Source organism: Oncorhynchus keta, chromosome 1 (assembly GCF_023373465.1).
Source record: "Oncorhynchus keta strain PuntledgeMale-10-30-2019 chromosome 1, Oket_V2, whole genome shotgun sequence".
Classification (NCBI taxonomy): domain Eukaryota; kingdom Metazoa; phylum Chordata; class Actinopteri; order Salmoniformes; family Salmonidae; genus Oncorhynchus; species Oncorhynchus keta.
Window position 1 is genome coordinate 53,986,290 of NC_068421.1, and position 19,447 is coordinate 54,005,736.

The window sequence follows — 19,447 nt, forward strand, 5'->3', positions numbered from 1 at the left end:
TATAAACAAAATGCCTCTCCTGTTACCAAAAGTGGTAATAACACTCCCGATTTCACTTGCACCAAACATGACAAACAGTATCATCGAATCATTATTTTGGGAGGCTCCAGAATAGACAAGAATATAGCTGTAGCTTATACTACAAATTGGACTAGATTGTGGTGTTGTGTCAGCCCAATAAAACTGCTGAGCAACGGGGAGCAATGAAGGCCAGCTTATCCTGGCATCTCCAATGACTCTCTCTGCCCGAGGGAAAGTGACAATGCAGTTTTGGGACAGGTGTAGGGTGGCTAAAAACAGAACACCAATAACTTCACCAAAGCCCTAATTTACACGGTCTGAGGACTTTTGTTTTGTCCATTCATTCCATTCTTACCCTTCAAGTTTCACAATGCGAGGCACTGTCAAACAGAAAAATGTTTGGTAGGGCCTATGAATTTATTATTGTCCTTGCAAGTAACTACACTAGGCGAGGAAAGAAATGTGTGGGTTTTGTAATTATCTAATAACTAACCCCATAAACCACACTACTGTATGAGTTGCCATGTTCTCAAATGTCACAAACCTTGCAGTTGTTGTCAATTAGGGTGTGGGAGGTAGAATTACACAAGTGGTTTTGTTGTCACAGAAGCATACTGTACATTCTTACTGAGGGAGGTAAGGCTTGAGATAGAGGCACATGACTTACCTTCAGCTTTTTGTTGAGTTTACAACAATATCTATACAGCATGGCTAGGTGGAGGGGTCCAAAATCTGCATAGAAGCTGAAATATAATTAACATTTAATGTCAGACTACTTATTTAAATGATTGATATTCTAAATAGAAATGTCTAATACAGAGATGACTAAGCTATCCTATTCAGTAATTAACCCCATCTGCTATATGTATTATCAATTAAATATGTGTGTATTGTAACCACAGCGGGGAGGGTTAAGCTTGTGTAAACCATTGGTCAACCACAAGCAGAGTGGAACACAATGGTTTTATTAATCTGCGTTGGAAAACGTATAATGAAAAGCTGTTACATAATTGCAATGAAAGCTCCCTCAACAGCCCAAGCGACTTGTTGCCGCTGTCCAATAAAGTGTAGCTAATCAAATGCACTGAAGTGAACCGAAGTGAGAAGAGATTCTGGGAGGGAGAACACACACACACAAAAAAAAAAACTTACTTTTCATAGATAAATTCGTCATCCGTGCAGAAGTAGTGTGTGTTTGCAGTGCTTTTTGGTTTACTTCTTAGGGTAGCAAAATATAATCGATCTGAAAAAAAAAAACATGGATACATTTAACAACAAACATTGCTGGACCATAAAAACCGCCATCCACCACACACTTTACAAGAGGAAGAATGCGTTTATGGCAACATTGTTTTACTCATGCGACTGTCTCTCTCGCTTCCCGCAAGCGGTCATTAATAAGTAGCGTGACTTGCCGTACAAAGCTTAATGGCAGATTAATTCACTAGTTTAATTTACTTTGAAAATAGTTAAATATGAGTAATCAAGTTAGCAGTTCTCGAACGCATGTGTCAATCACAGACAGAGAGGAGCCTGACCAGTACATTGGTCGCTCGCGCTAACTAGTTAGTAGCCAGGTTGGCGAAATACTAACGTTATTGAGTTGGCTAACTTGATAACTGTTAGTTAACGTTAGCAAGTTCACACAACTACCTAATTTTCACTTACCTTTTATAAATTCAGAAGCACCTATCAATTCTATGTCGTCTGCCATTTTAAACAAAGTTGAAAGAATAGCAGAATGTTTAAGACTGTCGAGAGGCATCGACACAGACAAGTTGCAAATACCAACTAAACTGGGAAAAGGTTAGTCTGATACCGTTATCTAGCTATCTATATGTATTTGTTAAAGTACAGTAATGAAGTTAGCTGGATAGACAGAAGCTATCCTAGTTGCTAACCACGCACTTTGCTCTACTCTGTCTCGGCTGAAAGAATAAATTACACGTCATTTGGACATTCCGATTCGAAATCCATGCCCAAGGATAAAGTGAAGCCCTGCAGCAAAAAAATATTTGCATGCCTCTTGGTTTCATTCCGCGCTGCGTTAACAACTGAGGAAAATATCAATGCATTACAAACAACAGACGTCCTCTTCACTTCTTTCCCACACCGCACAAATCTTTCCCTGCCATGATTGCGGATAGGGCGTCACATGGTATCCATCCAATCACCACACAAAGGCACGTTGCTAGGTCACATCTACCTCAACCAATCAGCGATCAAAATCACTTGTGCCGATACTCAACAATAGAGTTAAGGGCACAGTAAATAGTATAATAAAAACTCTATAACAGTATGTGTAAGCAACACTGTGTAAACAGGCCTATTTGAGTAAGACACTTTGTATGCCTGTTCAGCACGGCCCAGTGAATTATTGACAAAGTTATATCTGATAGGAAATGCAAAATAACATCATGAGAATGAGATGCTATTAAATCTCCCGTGAGCAAATTCTGTGTGCAACTGACTAAATTACACAATATTTTACTTCTGAGTTAACAGAGATGAATTAAGCAACATGGCCCGAGGGGGTGTGGTATATGGCCAATATATCACGGCTAAGGGCTGTGCTAAGGCATGACGGAGTGCTAGAACACAGCCCTTAGCAGTGGTATATTGGCCATATATCACAAACCCCCGATGTGCCTTATTGCTATTTTAAACTGGTTACCAATAGTGGTGGAAAAAGTACTACATTCTCGTACTTGAGTAAAAGTAAAGATACCTTACTAGAAAAAGTCACCCAGTAAAATACAACTTGAGTAAAAGTCTAAAAGTATTTGGTTTTAAATGTACTTAAGTATCAAAAGTAAATGTAGTTGCTAAAATATACTTAATTATCAAAAGTAAAAGTACAAATAATAATACAAATACTTATATTAAGCAAACCAGACAGCACAATTATCTGGTTTTGTATTTATTTACGGATAGCCAGGGTCACACTCCAACACTCAGACATCATTTACAAACATGGCATTTGTGTTTAGTTAGTCAGCCATATCAGGGTCAGCAGGGATGACCAGGGATGTTCTCTTGATAAGTGTGGAATCGGACCATTTTCTGTCCTGCTAAGCATGCAAAATGTTACAAGTACTTTTGGGTGTCAGGGAAAATGTATGGAGTAAAAAGTACAGAATTTTCTTTAGGAATGAAGTGAAGTAAAAGTAAAAATATTCAAAAATAGAAATAGTAAAATACAGATACCCAAAAAAACTACTTAAGTAATGCTTTAAAGTATTTTTACTTAATTAAGTACTTTAGACCACTGGTTACCAACATAATTCATGTTTTGTCATACTCATACCCATGGTATACGGTCTGATATACCATGGTTTTCAGCTAATCAGCATTCAGAGCTCGAACCACCCAGTTTATAAAATGCTATATACATAACTTTTTGTTGTTGTTTTACAGCCAATTTCCTGCAATTCTACACATTTTGCCATAACTTATGCCATGTTAATATGATATCTGAATGAGAGTGACTAACAAAATTCATTGGGGTTTCCCTGGAGATCAGGGCCTCTGGGCACGTGCCCGGTCGGTAATTCGGCCATGATTACTACAAGTTAAGATCGCTGGCTAGACTAAGTAACCAATTTAAAAAATGTTAACTGACATGGGCTAATTGAGTGACTTGTCAGTGAGTGACATATAACGAGAGGAAAACTGCTGGTGAATAACCAAGTTTCCAAATGGAAAGGTGTGCTCTGCCATCTGTTGAGTTGTCTCAGCGTGATAATGCAAAGATTTAGGTAAACACAAAAGGAACATTGCTAATTCATAAGCTCTTCTGTCCCTGACCACCTTAAAACGATGCTCTGTAACCTTCAACCTTACATGTTATTTAATGAGATATGTTACCTAATCATTTTGTAGCCATTAGTTCAGTGGTTCAAATACACATTTAATTGAAGTTATGCAATTAGTGATAAGAAAAAAAGCCAACCTTTCAGCAATTGGACTATTACTGATGCCCTCGACAACCCTCAGCAGCCACTAACCATTACATATTGCAGAAGCCCTAAACTAAAATATACAATTTCTCCATAAATAGTGGAACTAGACATCATCTATAAAGGCTGAAGCTTTAATACTTCACTAGCTATATGAGTTGATGCCCTCATTACCGGCAGTTTGTTAGAATGCAGTGTATATGACAAAAGTGTGCAAAGCTGTCATCAAGGCAAAGGATGGCGACTTTGAAGAATCTCAAATATTAAATATATTTTGATTTGTTTAACACTTTTTTGGATACTACGTGAATTCATGTGTTATTTCATAGTTTTGATGTCTTCACTATTATTCTACAATTTCGATTTTTTTAAAAGTTTTTAAGTTTTTTTAAAAAATTAAGAAAAACCCTGGAAGGAGTAGGTGTGTCCAAACTGTTGACTGGTACTGTATATAAACTATTACCATATCAAAAACAGCATGTTTTCAATATTAATGTTGATATTGATCAATAATAATAAATTAATATAATAAATTGTTATTGAAATCAAAACACTACTCATATTAGAGCAAGTGGTAAAGCTTCACATGACACCAATATTTGCTCTGTGGCACCGACAGATGGAACTATGTGGTGTCTTATTAAAGGAGGCCTGAGTAAGCCCAAAATGTCAAATGTTCCAATGTCAATTAATGCTTTCTCAATTATGTTTTAAGATTCAAATGTCAAATATATGTCAAGAATCCTTCCTCCAAAGGACCCTTCTATGGATACAATTGTGAAAATCCCCAAAATCATGGTCCTGTTTTGTTCTAGTTTCGTGAGGAATCACCCACATATAACAGACATGCTTGGGCATTTTGAAAATGGGCCGCTGGGACTGAATATAGACTAAATCTATATGCCCTGAACAAAAATATAAACTCAAAATGTAAAGTGTTGGTCCCATGTTTCATGAGCTGAAATAAAAGATCCAAGTAATGTTCCATATGCACAAAAAGCTTATTTCATCCCTGTTAGTGAGCATTTCTCCTTTGCCAAGATAATACATCCACGTGACAGGTGTGACATATCAAGAAGATGATTCCACAACATGATCATTACACAGGTACACCTTGTGCTGGGGACAATACAAGTCCACTAAGTTGTGCAGTTTTGTCACACTACAGAATGCCACAGTTTTGAGGGAGCATGCAATAGGCATACTGACTGCAGGAATGTCCACCAAAGCTGTTGCCAGATCATTTCATGTCAATTTCTCTTATGGTAGAAAATTGAACATTAGTTTTGCCTCCAATGTCATTTTAGAGAATTTGGCTGTCCAACTGGCCTCACAACTGCATACCACGTGTAACCACATCAGCCCAGGACCTCCACATCCGACTTATTCACCTGCGGGATAGTCTGAGCCTAGCCATCCAAACAGCTGATGAAATTGTCAAAAGCCGTCTCAGAATAGTTCATCTGCGTGCTTTGAACAATGAACACAATTGCATTTTGCAGATGGAAATTTGAATGCATAGAGATATCGTGACAGGATCCTGAGATCCATTGACGTGTCATACTTCAGCCACCATCACCTCGTGTTGCAGCATGAACATGCACGGTCCCATGTCACAAGGATCTGTCCACAATTCCTGGAAGTTCAAAATGTCCCAGTTCTTCCATGGCCTGCATACTCACCAGACATGTCACCAATTGAGCATGTTTGGGATGCTCTGGAGTGACATGTACGACAGAGTGTTCCAGTTCCCGCCAATATCCAGCAACTTCACACAGCAATTGAAGAGGAGTGGGACAACATTCCACAGTCCACAATCAAAAGCCTGATCAACACTATGCGAAGGAGATGTGTTGCACAAATGGTGGTCACACCAGATACTGACAGATTTTCATGTCCAAGCCCATACCTTTTTTTTTGTTCAAGGTATCTGTGACCAAAAGATGCATATCTGTATTCCCAGTCATATGAAATCCATAGATCAGGGCATAATGCATTTACTTCAATTAACTGCTTTCCTTATATGAACTGTAACTCAGTAGAATCATTGAAATTGTTGTGTTTATATTTTTGTTCAGTGTAGCTGTATGACATTTGGTGTAGTTATCAGCTGGGGTACCATGTGTTTATAGAACGCCACCCACTACAGCCCATTCTATCTTGATGTACCCCCATGTATGGCCTTTGAACCCCCAAGGTGGGCCAATAGAGATTATACCCTGATGAAAACAGCTTGGCTGTCAAAACATTGGAAATAAATGATTGCTCCTAGAGTGTGCAGCTTATCTTTTTTTAAAGGGCCCATAGCCTCTTGAGACCCAGCAATTCATTTTTGTCCTCTCTAGTGAACATCAGTTCTTGGTCCGTAATTCTGAGGCCATACAGTCACTGTATTAAGGCGTTTTGTTCTACTGTATTATGACTATGTTTTGTTTATTCCATGTAACTCTGTGTTGTTTCTGTTGCACTGCTTTGCTTTATCTTGGCCAGGTCGCAGTTGCAAATGAGAACTTGTTCTCAACTAGCCTACCTAGTTAAATAAAGGTGAAATTAAAACATTTAAAAAGTCCTGTTGTCCCTTTAAGAGGACATTCTAGGCTTTTCAATGATATCATGTGTGGGGGTGCGACCTTGACAGCTTCATCTTCCTGGTTCTTTAAAAAATGGCTGCGGTCAAAATTAGCACATGCGGTGGACATTTGAAAAGAAGTGTGTGTAATTATAATTTTTGTGATTTTGACATCCAAATTCTTTCTGGTAAGTGAATATCTCAGGAATAGTTCAGGGAGTTGTCAGGACTGTGTCATACTTTCTTTCACATTAAATAAGAACTTATCAAGAAATGTCCTCTGTAGTGGACACCCGGATACCACAACTGTTTTTCACCTTCTGTCCCCATTGATTTTAATGTTATATTTATTTTCATATTTAGATCCCAATGACCACTACAGAGGACAATTTTGCACTTGCAATAAAAGATGAATAACGATATTTGTTCTCATTTCTTTCTTGGTAACATGTTTTTTTCCCACCCCAAACATTTAATAATAATAATCATCACGGGTCTCAGGAGGATAGAGATGTCATTACCAATCCAATTGTTTCATACCTTAATTTGTGTTGTGTATAATGAAGTAAATGATATATGAATTGCTTTAGTATGAGAAGATTGTTCCCTTATAATACAACATTTCATTTCATATGCTCAATATCCGGAAAGGGGTCATAACATGTAATGCAGTGAAACTATATTTAGCTACCTCCTATAAGTGGTTATCATACCAAAATATAACCCACAGACATGGACCTAAATGAAAATCATCATTAGACTTTGTCACCCCAAAGTGGACAATTATGTTAAATTTGGCCCTCTGGCCAATGGACTACAGTAAATAGGAATACATAAATATATAGGTTGAGCAACTGAAACTTAAGATAATATTGTAGCGACCTTAGCCAAACACCTACTTTGCAATCTCGTCAAGTTCGCACCTCTTGGAGTAATGGCTAATATGTTGTCTACTGGACTTGGGATCATCAAGTCAGGGCTATGAACCGAATTCGCTCCCTTGGTCTCAGAAGTGAGATGGTGTTTGTTTTATCTGATAAACCCAATGGAATACACAACCAAGCTTGAGCTCCGGTTAATCTCACCCTCAACATGTAATTTATCTTTATTTAAAAACACAAGTACTGTAAGTAAAACTGTGACACTAGAATTAGGTATCATCCTCTCGTACCAGCGTTTATGTGGGTCCCCCTCAATGAGAGGATGTGAGTGAGAGTGGACTGACAGTGTAACCGATGTGAAATGGCTAGCTAGTTAGCGGTGGTGCACGCTAATAGCGTTACAATCGGTGACGTCACTCGCTTTGAGACCTTGAAGTAGTGGTTCCCCTTGCTCTGCAAGGCCCGCGACTTTTGTGGAGCGATGGGTAACGATGCTTCGTGGGTGTCAGTTGTTGATGTATGCAGAGGGTCCCTGGTTCGAGCCCGGGTATGGGCGAGGGGACGGACTAAAGTTATACTGTTACAAAAGCAAACCCATTTTATTGCCATCATGCACACCCACTGGGCACACCCAATTCAACGTCTATTCCATGTTGGTTCATCGTAATTTCATTAAAATTACCAAGAAACAATGTTGATTCATCGTATTGACCCTATGTGCGTACTCCGGGTTTTTTGTTTACTTTATTTAGGTAAGCACAAAATCATATACATTTGTATTTTTAGTGAACCGTCCTTTAAAGAGGTTACCTCAGTAATGTCCAGAGTTTTTACCTGCCCTGCTCATTAAAAATCAAGTAATTTGATTGTTGACCACACGTCTTTTCTTTTCTCTTGCATCCATCAATCATGAAAACGTGTATCTGTGATAGAATGTCATTTGTCATAGTAGCTGTTTGCTTCACTTCATTCAATCATAGACTGCAATAAATACTGTACCTTTTCCCCCTTACAGAAAAAAATCTGATAATATGGTTATTGCCAATCAATTGGAGCTTAGAAGAGATATCACATTAAACAAATCCCAATCCCAGAAGTATAGTACTAATTGATGCTAGTAAAGGTTTATCTGTCAGCAATGAGATATATGTTTTCCATCGATCCAGCTCACCTGCTATTAGAGAGATCCAGACCTGCTGAGGTGCTGCTGCTGCGGCTGCAGGTTGGCTCCAGTCACTGTGCTCTTGGGCCCTCCAGGACACGACGTCTGACATGCCTACATTGGAGTACAGCAAAAGGGAAGGTTTGGGGGCCACCCAGGGCCTCAGCGACAACTCTGTGGATCACTGTGCCCCTTCCAACCTCAGAATATGATCAAGTCGATGTTTACCAAATGATAGAGGGGCTTTGTGAGTACTGTACCTCTGAGTGTGCCGAAGGAACGCAATGCTAGGGATGGTGGGGTCAGGTAACCGCCTCAGGTTACTGCAACGTGATTGGCCCTCACATGGTGCTCCTGTTCCTGTTACAACGCAGCCACGGTGTGAATTTCAAGTTTCTCTCAGATTTATCAGCTGCTAATTTGTTATTTCCTCTCTGTAGATAGATATCGATCTGCTATATAAATGCTGGTAATTTTTAATTGAATTGCAGTGCTGTGCTGTGCTGTGTATTATTTCACACACCATGCATTGAGGAGTCTTGTTTGTATTTGGGGTCATGTGGAGAAGACCTGATACTCTGCCCATCTGACATCACGGAACAACAGGACAAGTGAACATGTGGCTGTAGGGAGAAGGCTTACCTGCACTACTCAACAAGGAATTCAAAAAAGGGAATGGTTGTACATGCAGTTTCCTCTAATCTGTACAGTATATTCTAAAAGACAGACCCAGCCATAGGAGTATTAGACCAAGGGAGTTTTCTTGAGAGGGTGTTTTATGATGTACTGTAAATCGGTATACAACTCAGTATGTGAGCTTACAATAACAACGGCGTGGTTTTCAATCTAAAACACGAGGGTAAAATTAGGGAGTTGGTGACTTCTATAAGCAACAGATGCACATGACTGTTGTGAATAACTAGAGATTGAGTAACGCTCAGTAGTCGCAACCTCCTCACCAATGAGATCTGCATAGTCATTCACATGGGCTAGACCCATTCTTTCCCCTCTATTGTCCCTGCATCTGGGGGTGGTGAGTCAAAGCGGTTAGAACAGGCCACAAAAGGAGCTGAGCAACAAACCTTGCCGTAAACCCTTAAGGCCTCACACATTCACCACTTACTTTCATAACCAATGAGCAAAGCTAAAACATACAATAGTTTACCTTCTCGTTACTCAGAGCTTGTTGAAAAGGTTCTGTCAAGTTGCAGCAGCTGGGAAGGGAAAAAAATGTCTGCTTTGCCAGGAGTAGTTACATAAGGTTTTCCACAGGTCTACACTTCACTGGAAGTGTAGACTGCATGCTTCCCAGTCAGACAAACCTGCAACTATTTCTGCTAGTTATCTGGAATAAGATCAATATGACTGTGTTTACACAGGCAGCCCAATTCTGATATTTTACCCACTAAGACCCACTGGTGTTTTGACCAATCACATCAGATATATAAAAAAAAAGAAATCTGATGTGATTGGTCAAAAGTTCAAATAGAGAAAGAAAGATCAGAATTGGGCTGCCTGCGTAAACGCAGCCTAAGCACCTCAACATGTGTTGTGCCAAAGGGTTCTTCTTGCTGTTAAATCATTAGGTGGCAAGTATAACAAGACCATGCTATAAAGCTGGGTCAGCTAGATAGTTATTAATCTCAGACAGGCAACTCCATGCGATGTCTATGTAATTACTCTCAAGCACATCTAATAAGATTTTTGGAACAAGTTATTAACTGGAGTTAAATTGTTGCCAACTTGTCCTTAAAATATTTGTTTGAATCACAAATATATTTTGCATTATTTTGCAGACTAAGAGTGATGAGTCGCACCTCCCGAGTGGCACAGTGGTCTAAGACACGGCATCGCAGTGCTTGAGGTGTCAATACAGACCCGGGTTGGATCCCAGGCTATGTCACAACCAGCCGTGACCGGGAGTCCCATAGGGTGGTGCACAATTGGCAGGGTGTTGTCCAGTTTAGGGGAGTTTGGCCGGGGGGGTACTTTACTTGGCTCATCTTGCGCTAGAGTCCTTGTGGCAGGCCCGGCGCATGCAGCCTGACTTCAGTCATCAGTTGAACGGGTGTTTCCTGACACATTGGTGGGGTTGGCTTCCCAGGTTAAGCGGGCAAGTGTCAAGAAGCACGGTTTGGTGGGTCATTTTTCAGAGGATACATGACTCGACCTCCGCCTCTCCTGAGCCCGTTGGGGAGTTGTAGCGATGAGACAAAATAACAATTGGATATCACAATTTTATAGAAAAAGGGGTATTTTTTTTTTTATGAGTCATCACTGATGACTAACTTCCAGCTACATATTTCAATTTATCCAGGTGTGTGAAAAATATTTTTCTCAAAATCATATCCTGTTCTGGGAAGGAATTTATTTATTTTTTTAAAAAGTGGCAAATCTCCAAATTTGTATTTAATACAGTAGCCAACAAACCTATGCAGTCTAGTCTGCATTACCTTAGTGACCATCAACAAATACATAATTAATTGACCTAAGGACAGCAGCATGGAACTAAAATGATAAACTAGGGACAAAGAACATGAAAATATTTTTGTCATAAAAACCAGTATGCATTATAAGGCGCTTCAACAAACTACTGAAACATACACCACTTCCACACAGAAATCGAAGGTTTTTATTATAACAGTGTAAGGCATTAATACCCTGAGTTATACAAGCTAAGAGGGTAATGATAGTTAATGCAATAGGGGGAAAAGGACAACGATGACCAACTCATGTGGCTGTATGTTTCTAAACCAATAATTAATTTGCTTGAATATCGAGCCACAAGGGCCATAAATCATAATATAAATAGAAGCAGCGTCAGACTATTCAGTGACGTCACAGTAGTGTATCGGCTATGAGTCCTCAAGTCTCTCCAGTGCCTCTTCTAGCCACGACTGCAGATGGAGATGTCAACATAAAAGGGGTGGGGAGACAACACATGGGCGTGGCTAGAAATGAGGGTTGGTGACACCCACTCCTTGGCATTCGATGATGTAGGTGTCATTGCTGGCATTCTCATCTTCTGCCTTGGTCACTGTAAACTTAGCCTGGGAATAAGGACAACACTTTCTATTAAAAAGTTGACTGGTTTTATAAAAAGGTTTAAAAACCATTGACAATTAACAAATTCGGAAATAAATGAAAACATTTTTGGGACCCACCTGGGTGAGCTGCTCTGCCACATGGATGGCAGTCTGTGTGTGTTGGGTGACTGGGCCAGTGCGGATTCTGGAGGTGCCATTCGCCAAGGCCATGAAGAGGATTAGCTGCCAGAAAGTGTAAGACAAAGAGTTCAGTATGACTCTAAATAGAGTAAGTTCAAGCGGCTGCTGTTAGATGGAGAGTAATGCAAAGACAGGGGTCAAGCACCTATTCAACTTGGACGTTCACGTTACTTACAATTAGTATAGATCACTTACAGGAGGACACCTAACATTGCGTTGTAAAATACCTGTGTGTGTGTCATTGCTAACCTGGTCCTGGAGAAACTCATCCACACAGCCGTTGTGCCTTATATTCCTGAGCAGCATCTCTGCAGCCTCGAAGCCCACTTTGTCTGCATACACACCTGAGGCATAGGAGAAAAGCATTAGTTGTCAATTTATTTAAATTATTTTTTAGATCTGGGTCCGTATTTTTGGTGCCTAATAGAGCAGAAGTGGGATCTAGGATCAGGTCCCCCACCCCTGTAATTTTTTACATTATAATCTAAACGGCAAAACTGATCCCAGATCAGCAGGCCTCTTACGGCGTCTGCATGCTTCCCAGACAAAATAGTTCGGAAGAGATTGCGCATATATTATGACAACATTTTGTGACATTTTTGTTAGCGTTGGACTTCGGTAATGTTTTTTGTCTGTTCGGGCACACATTCTCCCTCGAGGCAAGCCGATGACTACGCCCCCCTCCTCCGTCTGATTAGTCCACAGCAGGGATTATTCAATAAAGCATGTCATTCAACGAGAGAACTAATTTTCATTCACATTTTTTCATTGTGAAATACTGCACCAAACATCTTAGTTTACTGTAAAATTGCACGACTAAGATCTCCTCTGCAAAAACGTCAAAAATGAACCGTTCCCGTTATCTTAGATTCATTCTGACTATTTTCAGGAAGTGTATACTGGCTACTGCATCTCAAAACAGACAAACAGTAATATTGCCTAAGGGAGTATGTGAGCACACTCGTTCGGTTCGCCTAGCTGAGCTCAAAGCATGCCAACGCCTTTACTCTAAGCTTTATGAATACTGGCCCAGAGGTTATCAGTGTGTTCCAGAGAGGTTTGAGTCATTTGTTTCCCTTAACAGGTGCACTGCATACACCTCCTAACTCTGCTCCCAAGAGAACAAACTGTGTTGTAGAAACAGACAATCTAAAAAATAAAAAAAACGACCTACGGATGCATCTGCTGATGGCAATTTAAAAATAGTAGCCACTACTGCCAAACAAAATACAACGAGCAAGATTTTCCCTTTTCTCAATATTTTCCAATTTCTCCACCGTTGACAACTTACCCTGTATGGCCTTAGTAATGTTAATGTGGATGCACTACTTCACTCACCATCCAATCAGATTTTACAGTTTCACATCCTAGCATAGACATGCTAGGCATTCTCTATCGGATGTTGCCGACTAGTGGTACATCGTGTACTGTACACTGCTTGCTGCAAGCAAGCACAAGAACAGTGGATTTCTCACCTTTCTTCCCAAGAGCTGACCCTGCAAATATACAGCCCGTGGAAGACTCTGCGATGATTCTGGTGAGGATAGACAGCATGTCAAAAATGAGGTAGAACTGCAAAGCATTTAAGACGGCAAAAAAAAAAAAACCTATCCACCAAACTAGGGACACAACATTATGCAAGCCACCAGTCTACGTATGAATGATTTTTCAGATGACACCATCAATACACCCTCTACTAGTGCAAGTGGTTTGACAAGTATCATCTCCAAAAACATTGGCATAGTGACTGATACAGGTTTACTGAGGTCATAAGGGTATTGGCATCTTTTGACAGTGTTTACAGTTGGAGGGTTCACGGAACGGTAAACCGTCAGGTATAAGCTCACATGATGCCGTTGCCGCTGCCACAGGCCATGTCCTTCTCCTGCAGCGTTTGGATGTTTATGTATAGGTCCTTTATCTCTCTCCTGATAACTCTTGTCGCTGTCGTTGCCATGTCCTTGGCGAGCTGGAGGAAAACAAGTACGAGCTCACTCAAAATGTAGTTCATATTTTTCTCCCACGTGCAGAGAAGATAGCACATGTATCGGTGGAAAGAACTGCTCTGTGGCATAAATTTCACCTGTCCAGAAACATCTAATTCATTGTTTGTAAGTACACAAGTGGAATAAGGATGAAAACCAATCAACTCCATTACTAGAGTAGTATATTATTACACAGGTAAAACATTAACTTAATGTAAAATTCCTAGGCAATTCTAACCCAAAGCCATTCCTTTGTACTGTACCTTATAGGGTAGCACCCCAGCAACAAAGGACCTGCCATATATCTTGGTGATGGTCCCTCGTTCGGTCATGGTGACGGGGCTCAACTCACTCACTGGGTTTACCTTGGCCACCACCTCACCTCCACCTTTGGGGTAGTAGCCCCTATTCGAGACAGAAGAACAGTCATTTTTTGGGGGGCCAGGCAGTATTATCCCACCAACAATTCTCCAACATGGGAAGGGATACAAACCTCATTCTCAAATCACAGTCAAAATGTACTCCAAACTTCTCCACGATGGGCTTGAATACCTGGAAGACATTTGTATGTAGTAAAGTATTTCCAATGGCATTTAACAACAATAGGAGAATGGCAAATAAGAGGATGTCGAGTGACAGTCATATACCAAGTGGTCATCTGCGAGCTTATCTATAGACACAGGGTATATAACTTGAGAGAAGTCCAATTCATGATTTCCCAGGAACACAAGCTGCCATTACACCCACTGGCACCTCTACAAACACAGGTTAGGTTAACCATACCTTTATGGTGTAGTCAATCTGCGGGGCCATGTCTGCGTTGGTGCCCCCCTTCAGACATAGCTCCGAGGGTCCGTCAGCATACAGGGCACAGGGTAGAGAGACCTGCAGCAGCAGCCCAACACTCCTGGCACAGAGCGACACAGAAGTACAAGTTCGATGGAGACTAATGTAGTATGTTTTTTCTTATTTGTTTGGTGAAATTAAAGTATTGAATTCTATAGACACTTCTAGATATTATTTTGGATAGTGTTTCTACGACTATAAAATATGTCAGGTTGATAGTAACTACAAGGTTTTTAACACAACAAACTGTCTGTCCCATACTCTATTTGAATGTGTAGTTTGGAAGAACGGAGAAGCAGCCTGACATGATTTACCCTGCTGTTTGGGGGTCTGCGGTGTGCTTCCCAGCCTTTATTTTCCCAGGGGTGAGTGTGACTTCAGTAGATCCCACTGTGCCACCCTCTAGATTTCCACAACAAATGTCTCTCACCAACTCCAACCCTGACAGATGTTGTGGTCTTGTGAAAAGGGGAAGGGGGGTGGCGGGTTAACAATGAAAGAAACAAACGTCTTATTTCACTATAAAAAAACAAGTCGGCTTTCATATTATCTGTGCAGAATAACATAGGCGATGAAGGGAAAGTTGAGTAGGCTAGTTCAGTTGTTGATAGGAATAAGTGAACAGCCATGTGCTTGCGCATTAACCAACAAAGGATCACATGAAAAATGTAACGAGGGCATCTGCCGTTCAATATAAAACAAATTAGACAGTTACAAATAAAGGCTGTAAAACCGCTATCAAGTGTTTGTCGGAGACGTACGTTAATGCTACATCTACTTTGAAAAGAAAGGTCCTTTAGACCAACTTTGCTTTGTTTTCTGATTCACTAAACTTCTGTCTGGCGTCGCCGGGGATCGCCCCAGGGCTATAGACTGCGACTAGAGTGAAGCTTTCATTTATTAGTAATGACATGTGGCTTTTGTTGTTATACATACTCTCTATAATAGTATGGCAAATATTTATTAAATTAATTACCTTAATCCTGGTGTACTTCTACCTGCGCGGATTTTGTGTATTCTGATGGATGCGCCGTTGATGCAACTCAGTGCGGCGGTTACTCTCAAAATTTGCCCGCCCTGAAAGAGGACAAAACATGACAATGTACACAGTAAATACATATCCTAAGTTTACTGTCAAACCATTTTTATAAAATATGTAGTAGAAAGTGTATTTTAATCGTGTGAAATACTCACACCCTCCATTATACTTCCGTCCATTTCCACTGCTGCGGCCATTTTTGAAAAAATAAGACAAATATTTATACTTTTCAATGACTTCACCGCTCTAAGAAATGTATTATTGCGGTCTTTAATGATGCGAAAACACGCCAATGTGGATGGTCTGCTCTGAAGTAGCCTTGGACAGCGCGTGTAGAAGACACTCGGCGGTGTCTGGGGCAGACAATACAGCAAGTCCAACCGCGAACTTCCCCCAACAGTCACTGCGCAGTGCGGTAGTACTTAGGCCTAATCAATTAACGCAATTTCTTATCACTGAGAAAAAAGTTACATCCACAATGGTCCCAAAAACGGGTTATATTTGAACTGGGATGTTCACATGTTATTCAAAAATGCCCATGGAATATATTGCTCAGCATAGGCTGCTACCACAGAGCTGCTACTCTTGAGTCTGTTGATAGTTAGCACATGCGCACTCGTGATCAGCAACGCAATGAACCCCACTCTCCCTGTTCAAACTTGGTAGTGGGGGGGAAAGGGTGATGGCTGGAAGGATTCCAGTTTTAGTCAAATTAAGGTCAAAAGTTGTTGTTTTGTTCTTGCATTTTAGCTAACCATTTTTCTAGCTTTAACCTAATTATCATAACCTGCTACGTTAAGGCTAGGAAAAGAGTTTGGGTTAGCAAAAGTGCTAAAAAATAATACACTTTTGACCGTAATTTGTCAAAAGCTGGATCCCTTCCAGCCATGGCTGGAAAAAAAAGCCTAGGAAAAAGGAGATTCCCGAAAAACAAGCCACTTCCATACAGTTACGACTTTTTCGTCGCAGGTTAGGAGCTATAGGTTAAGGTTAGGGTTAGTGAAAAGTCACTTGTAATGAAGTGGCGTGTTTGTATGGAGTCCCAGAAAAAAAGTGGCACCAAATTATCTCATCACAAAGTGACATATCAACGGGCGGTTGTTGTACTGTGTGTGACTATGTTATGTAGGGAATTTGTTATTAATGTATTGTCAAATAAAGCGTAACCAAACGATCTAGGTGAATCAACAGCCAAGGTAAGTGGCAAATCAAGTTGGTTATTTTGACTCGATTTACGGATTTGTAGCCCAGTCTGAATATACTAGTGGACCACTAGTCCAATAACTCGAATCAAATTCCACTCAGTGCAAGCAAAGATTTTGATAACTAACCCAAGACAGACCACAAGGTGTCATTTCAAATGGGAGCAAATTAAGCAGAGTGGGCAGAAAAAGTAAGGAGGTGGGCAGGGCTAACACGAGCTAGCGTTCTTGCATTTATTTGCATATTTCCGTTAGGAACGCCTACTGTGAAGCGCTTGTGTGCAATAACAGTTTGCCCTTGCCCTTCTAAAAATAAAAAAAGTAAACTTTTGAAAGGGTAAAGTCTACAAATATTAGTGCACTCTGTTCGTAACTTTACAGTTTTGGTAACGGAAAACTGTTTTGAGATCGAATGTTACATCAATAACAACATTAGAACAATGTTGGCCAAGTTTCATCGAGCTCTATCTTCTCCCACTTCCCATCAATGGACTTCCTCTCAAAATATTCCCCCCCAAATGCTAACCTCCCGTTATTGTAATGTTGACACTATGTACAAAAAGTGCTTGTACTTTTTATATGGTTTACCCGATGTGGATGAAAATACCCTTAACTTAAAACTGACATGCACTTTAACTTCAAAGTAAATGTTTAATTTCAAATCCAAACTTGTGGAGTGTAGAGCCAAGAGAAGAACAACTGCTTCACTGTCCCAATAATTACAGAGGGCACTGTTTTATCTGTGGTGCAAGTATGGGTAGCTGCAGCCCAATCTGGCGACCGGAGTATGTGCGAGTCAGTGTGTTGATGGGAGTGGGTGTATGGAAAGCGAATCAGTTAATTCAGCAGATGTGTTGCCACCATTTGCCAGTGCAAATGACTAGTGCACCAGTGTTGTATAGAGCTGCTTGCTGACCTGAGATGCTTCCCACAGGGCAGCTGTATCAGGATGTCTGTCGCCGGCTGTAGCTAACATGTTGACCAGTGCACAGGTGTTGTATCAAGGTGCCTGCCAACCTGAGGTGCTTCCCACTGGGCAGCTGTATCACGGTGTCACAGGCAGTAGCTAACGTGGCAATTTATTCCATCACATAATTGTATTTCAAGTGGGATAGCAGCCTACACAATAAATAACTTATATTGAAAACCAATTTGGATGTCACCTTTTTTAAAATGTTATTCTTTGGATACATACCGTCACCTCAATGTGGAGGGTATGAACGGCAACAACACCGGTGTCCTTCGCTCCCACTTGACAAGCACTACTGTCCCGCAAGGGTCGTGGGAAGATAGCAACCTAGTAGCTAATATCAGGGAGACAGACACCGTAAACCCACACATACAACGCATACAAGCAACAGTACATCCATCATCAGTACATTTAATCAAAAATAAACAATTGTTTGAGTTTATTTTATTTTCACAGGGACAGTGCACATTAATCAACGTTTCAGTAAAAGTGCCGGTTTTAGCCAGCCGGCTAATTTTCAACCGCAGTCCCTGGGCAGGTTATTCAAAACAATTACAATATAGACAATCATTGAGCAGTTAGCACACGCAAAGCAACATAGGACAAGCAAGACGTAGCATACAGACAGAGCAACATAGAACAAAAAGCAGCAAGTCAAAATTCATAAAAGTAACAAAGTGTGCTACAGATGACAGACAACATGGAAAGTGACAATACACAGTTTGGGATTATGATCACAAATCTGATTGACCTTTAGCCATGTATTCATACATTTTGTGAAAGTGTGATAGGTGATGCAATTATGTGTGTCTGATGGCAGTGTATTCCAGATATGGGAAGCTCTCACAGAGAAAGCAGATTTACTAAAGTTGCTTTTCCTTAAGGGAACTATAAAGTCACCTCTCATGGCGGACCTTGTGGATCTGCTGCCATATGTTTGGGTTTTCTGTTTAACAAAAATACTGAGTGGAGGGGGAGCCAGGCCATTTAGGATCTTGAATAGAAGACATGACTCGGTGTATTGCACAAGATTTTCCCAACTCAGGAGTTCATGCTTTCTGAGGATGTAACAGTGATGATGGCTATTGGGCTTCCTATCAAGCACTTTGAGAGCCTGTTTGTAGACAGACTGAATAGGTTTTAATGTTGTAAAGCAAGCTTGGGCCCAACTAGTCAAGCAGTATGTTAAGTGGGGGAGTACCATAGATTTGAAGTACAGTTTTTGCTACCTCTGTAGTCAAACAATTTCGTATAAATCGGAAATTAGCTCGGTTGAATTTGGTTATCTGAATGAACTTTTTCACATGCTTTTTAAAAGAGAGGTTGGAATCAAGTATGATGCCGAGGTACTTAAAATCAGATACCACCTTTGTCCACCCACCTCTTGAGGATTGACCACAAGTTCTCAATTGGATTAAGGTCTGGGGAGTTTCCTGGCCATGGACCCAAAATATCGATGTTTTGTTCCCCGAGCCACTTAGTTATCACTTTTGCCTTATGGCAATGTGCTCCATCATGCTGGAAAGGGCATTGTTCGTCACCAAACTGTTCCTGGATGGTTGGGAGAAGTTGCTCTCGGAGGATGT

General features: G+C 40.6%; 2 protein-coding genes across 6 annotated transcripts in view; both read right to left on the reverse strand.

The window, feature by feature from the left end:
- Positions 1-2,198, reverse strand: part of LOC118387767 (dual specificity protein phosphatase CDC14AB-like) — a 47,632-nt gene extending 45,434 nt beyond the window's left edge. Inside the window, exons 1-3 of one of the 5 annotated variants that reach the window (XM_035776471.2) lie at positions 1,690-2,198; positions 1,174-1,264; positions 689-764 (exon numbers count right to left, since the gene is read on the reverse strand). In XM_035776471.2, the coding sequence (XP_035632364.2) occupies positions 689-764; positions 1,174-1,264; positions 1,690-1,786 (264 nt within the window). In that variant the 5' untranslated portion in view covers positions 1,787-2,198. The remainder of the gene's footprint in view (positions 1-688; positions 765-1,173; positions 1,265-1,689) is intronic. The other 4 variants (XM_035776479.2, XM_035776463.2, XM_035776496.2 and 1 more) reach the window with 4 other exon arrangements.
- Positions 2,199-11,201: 9,003 nt separating this feature from the next.
- LOC118387810 (RNA 3'-terminal phosphate cyclase-like) lies at positions 11,202-16,745 on the reverse strand. The gene is made up of 11 exons (XM_035776543.2): positions 15,845-16,745; positions 15,627-15,727; positions 14,965-15,108; positions 14,588-14,711; positions 14,298-14,356; positions 14,068-14,209; positions 13,667-13,788; positions 13,295-13,353; positions 12,069-12,163; positions 11,757-11,861; positions 11,202-11,642 (listed from the first exon to the last, which is right to left on the reverse strand). Exons 1-11 carry the CDS (start codon positions 15,884-15,886, stop codon positions 11,544-11,546), a joined length of 1,092 nt encoding a protein of 363 aa, XP_035632436.1. The 5' UTR covers positions 15,887-16,745; the 3' UTR covers positions 11,202-11,543.
- Positions 16,746-19,447: the final 2,702 nt, after the last annotated feature.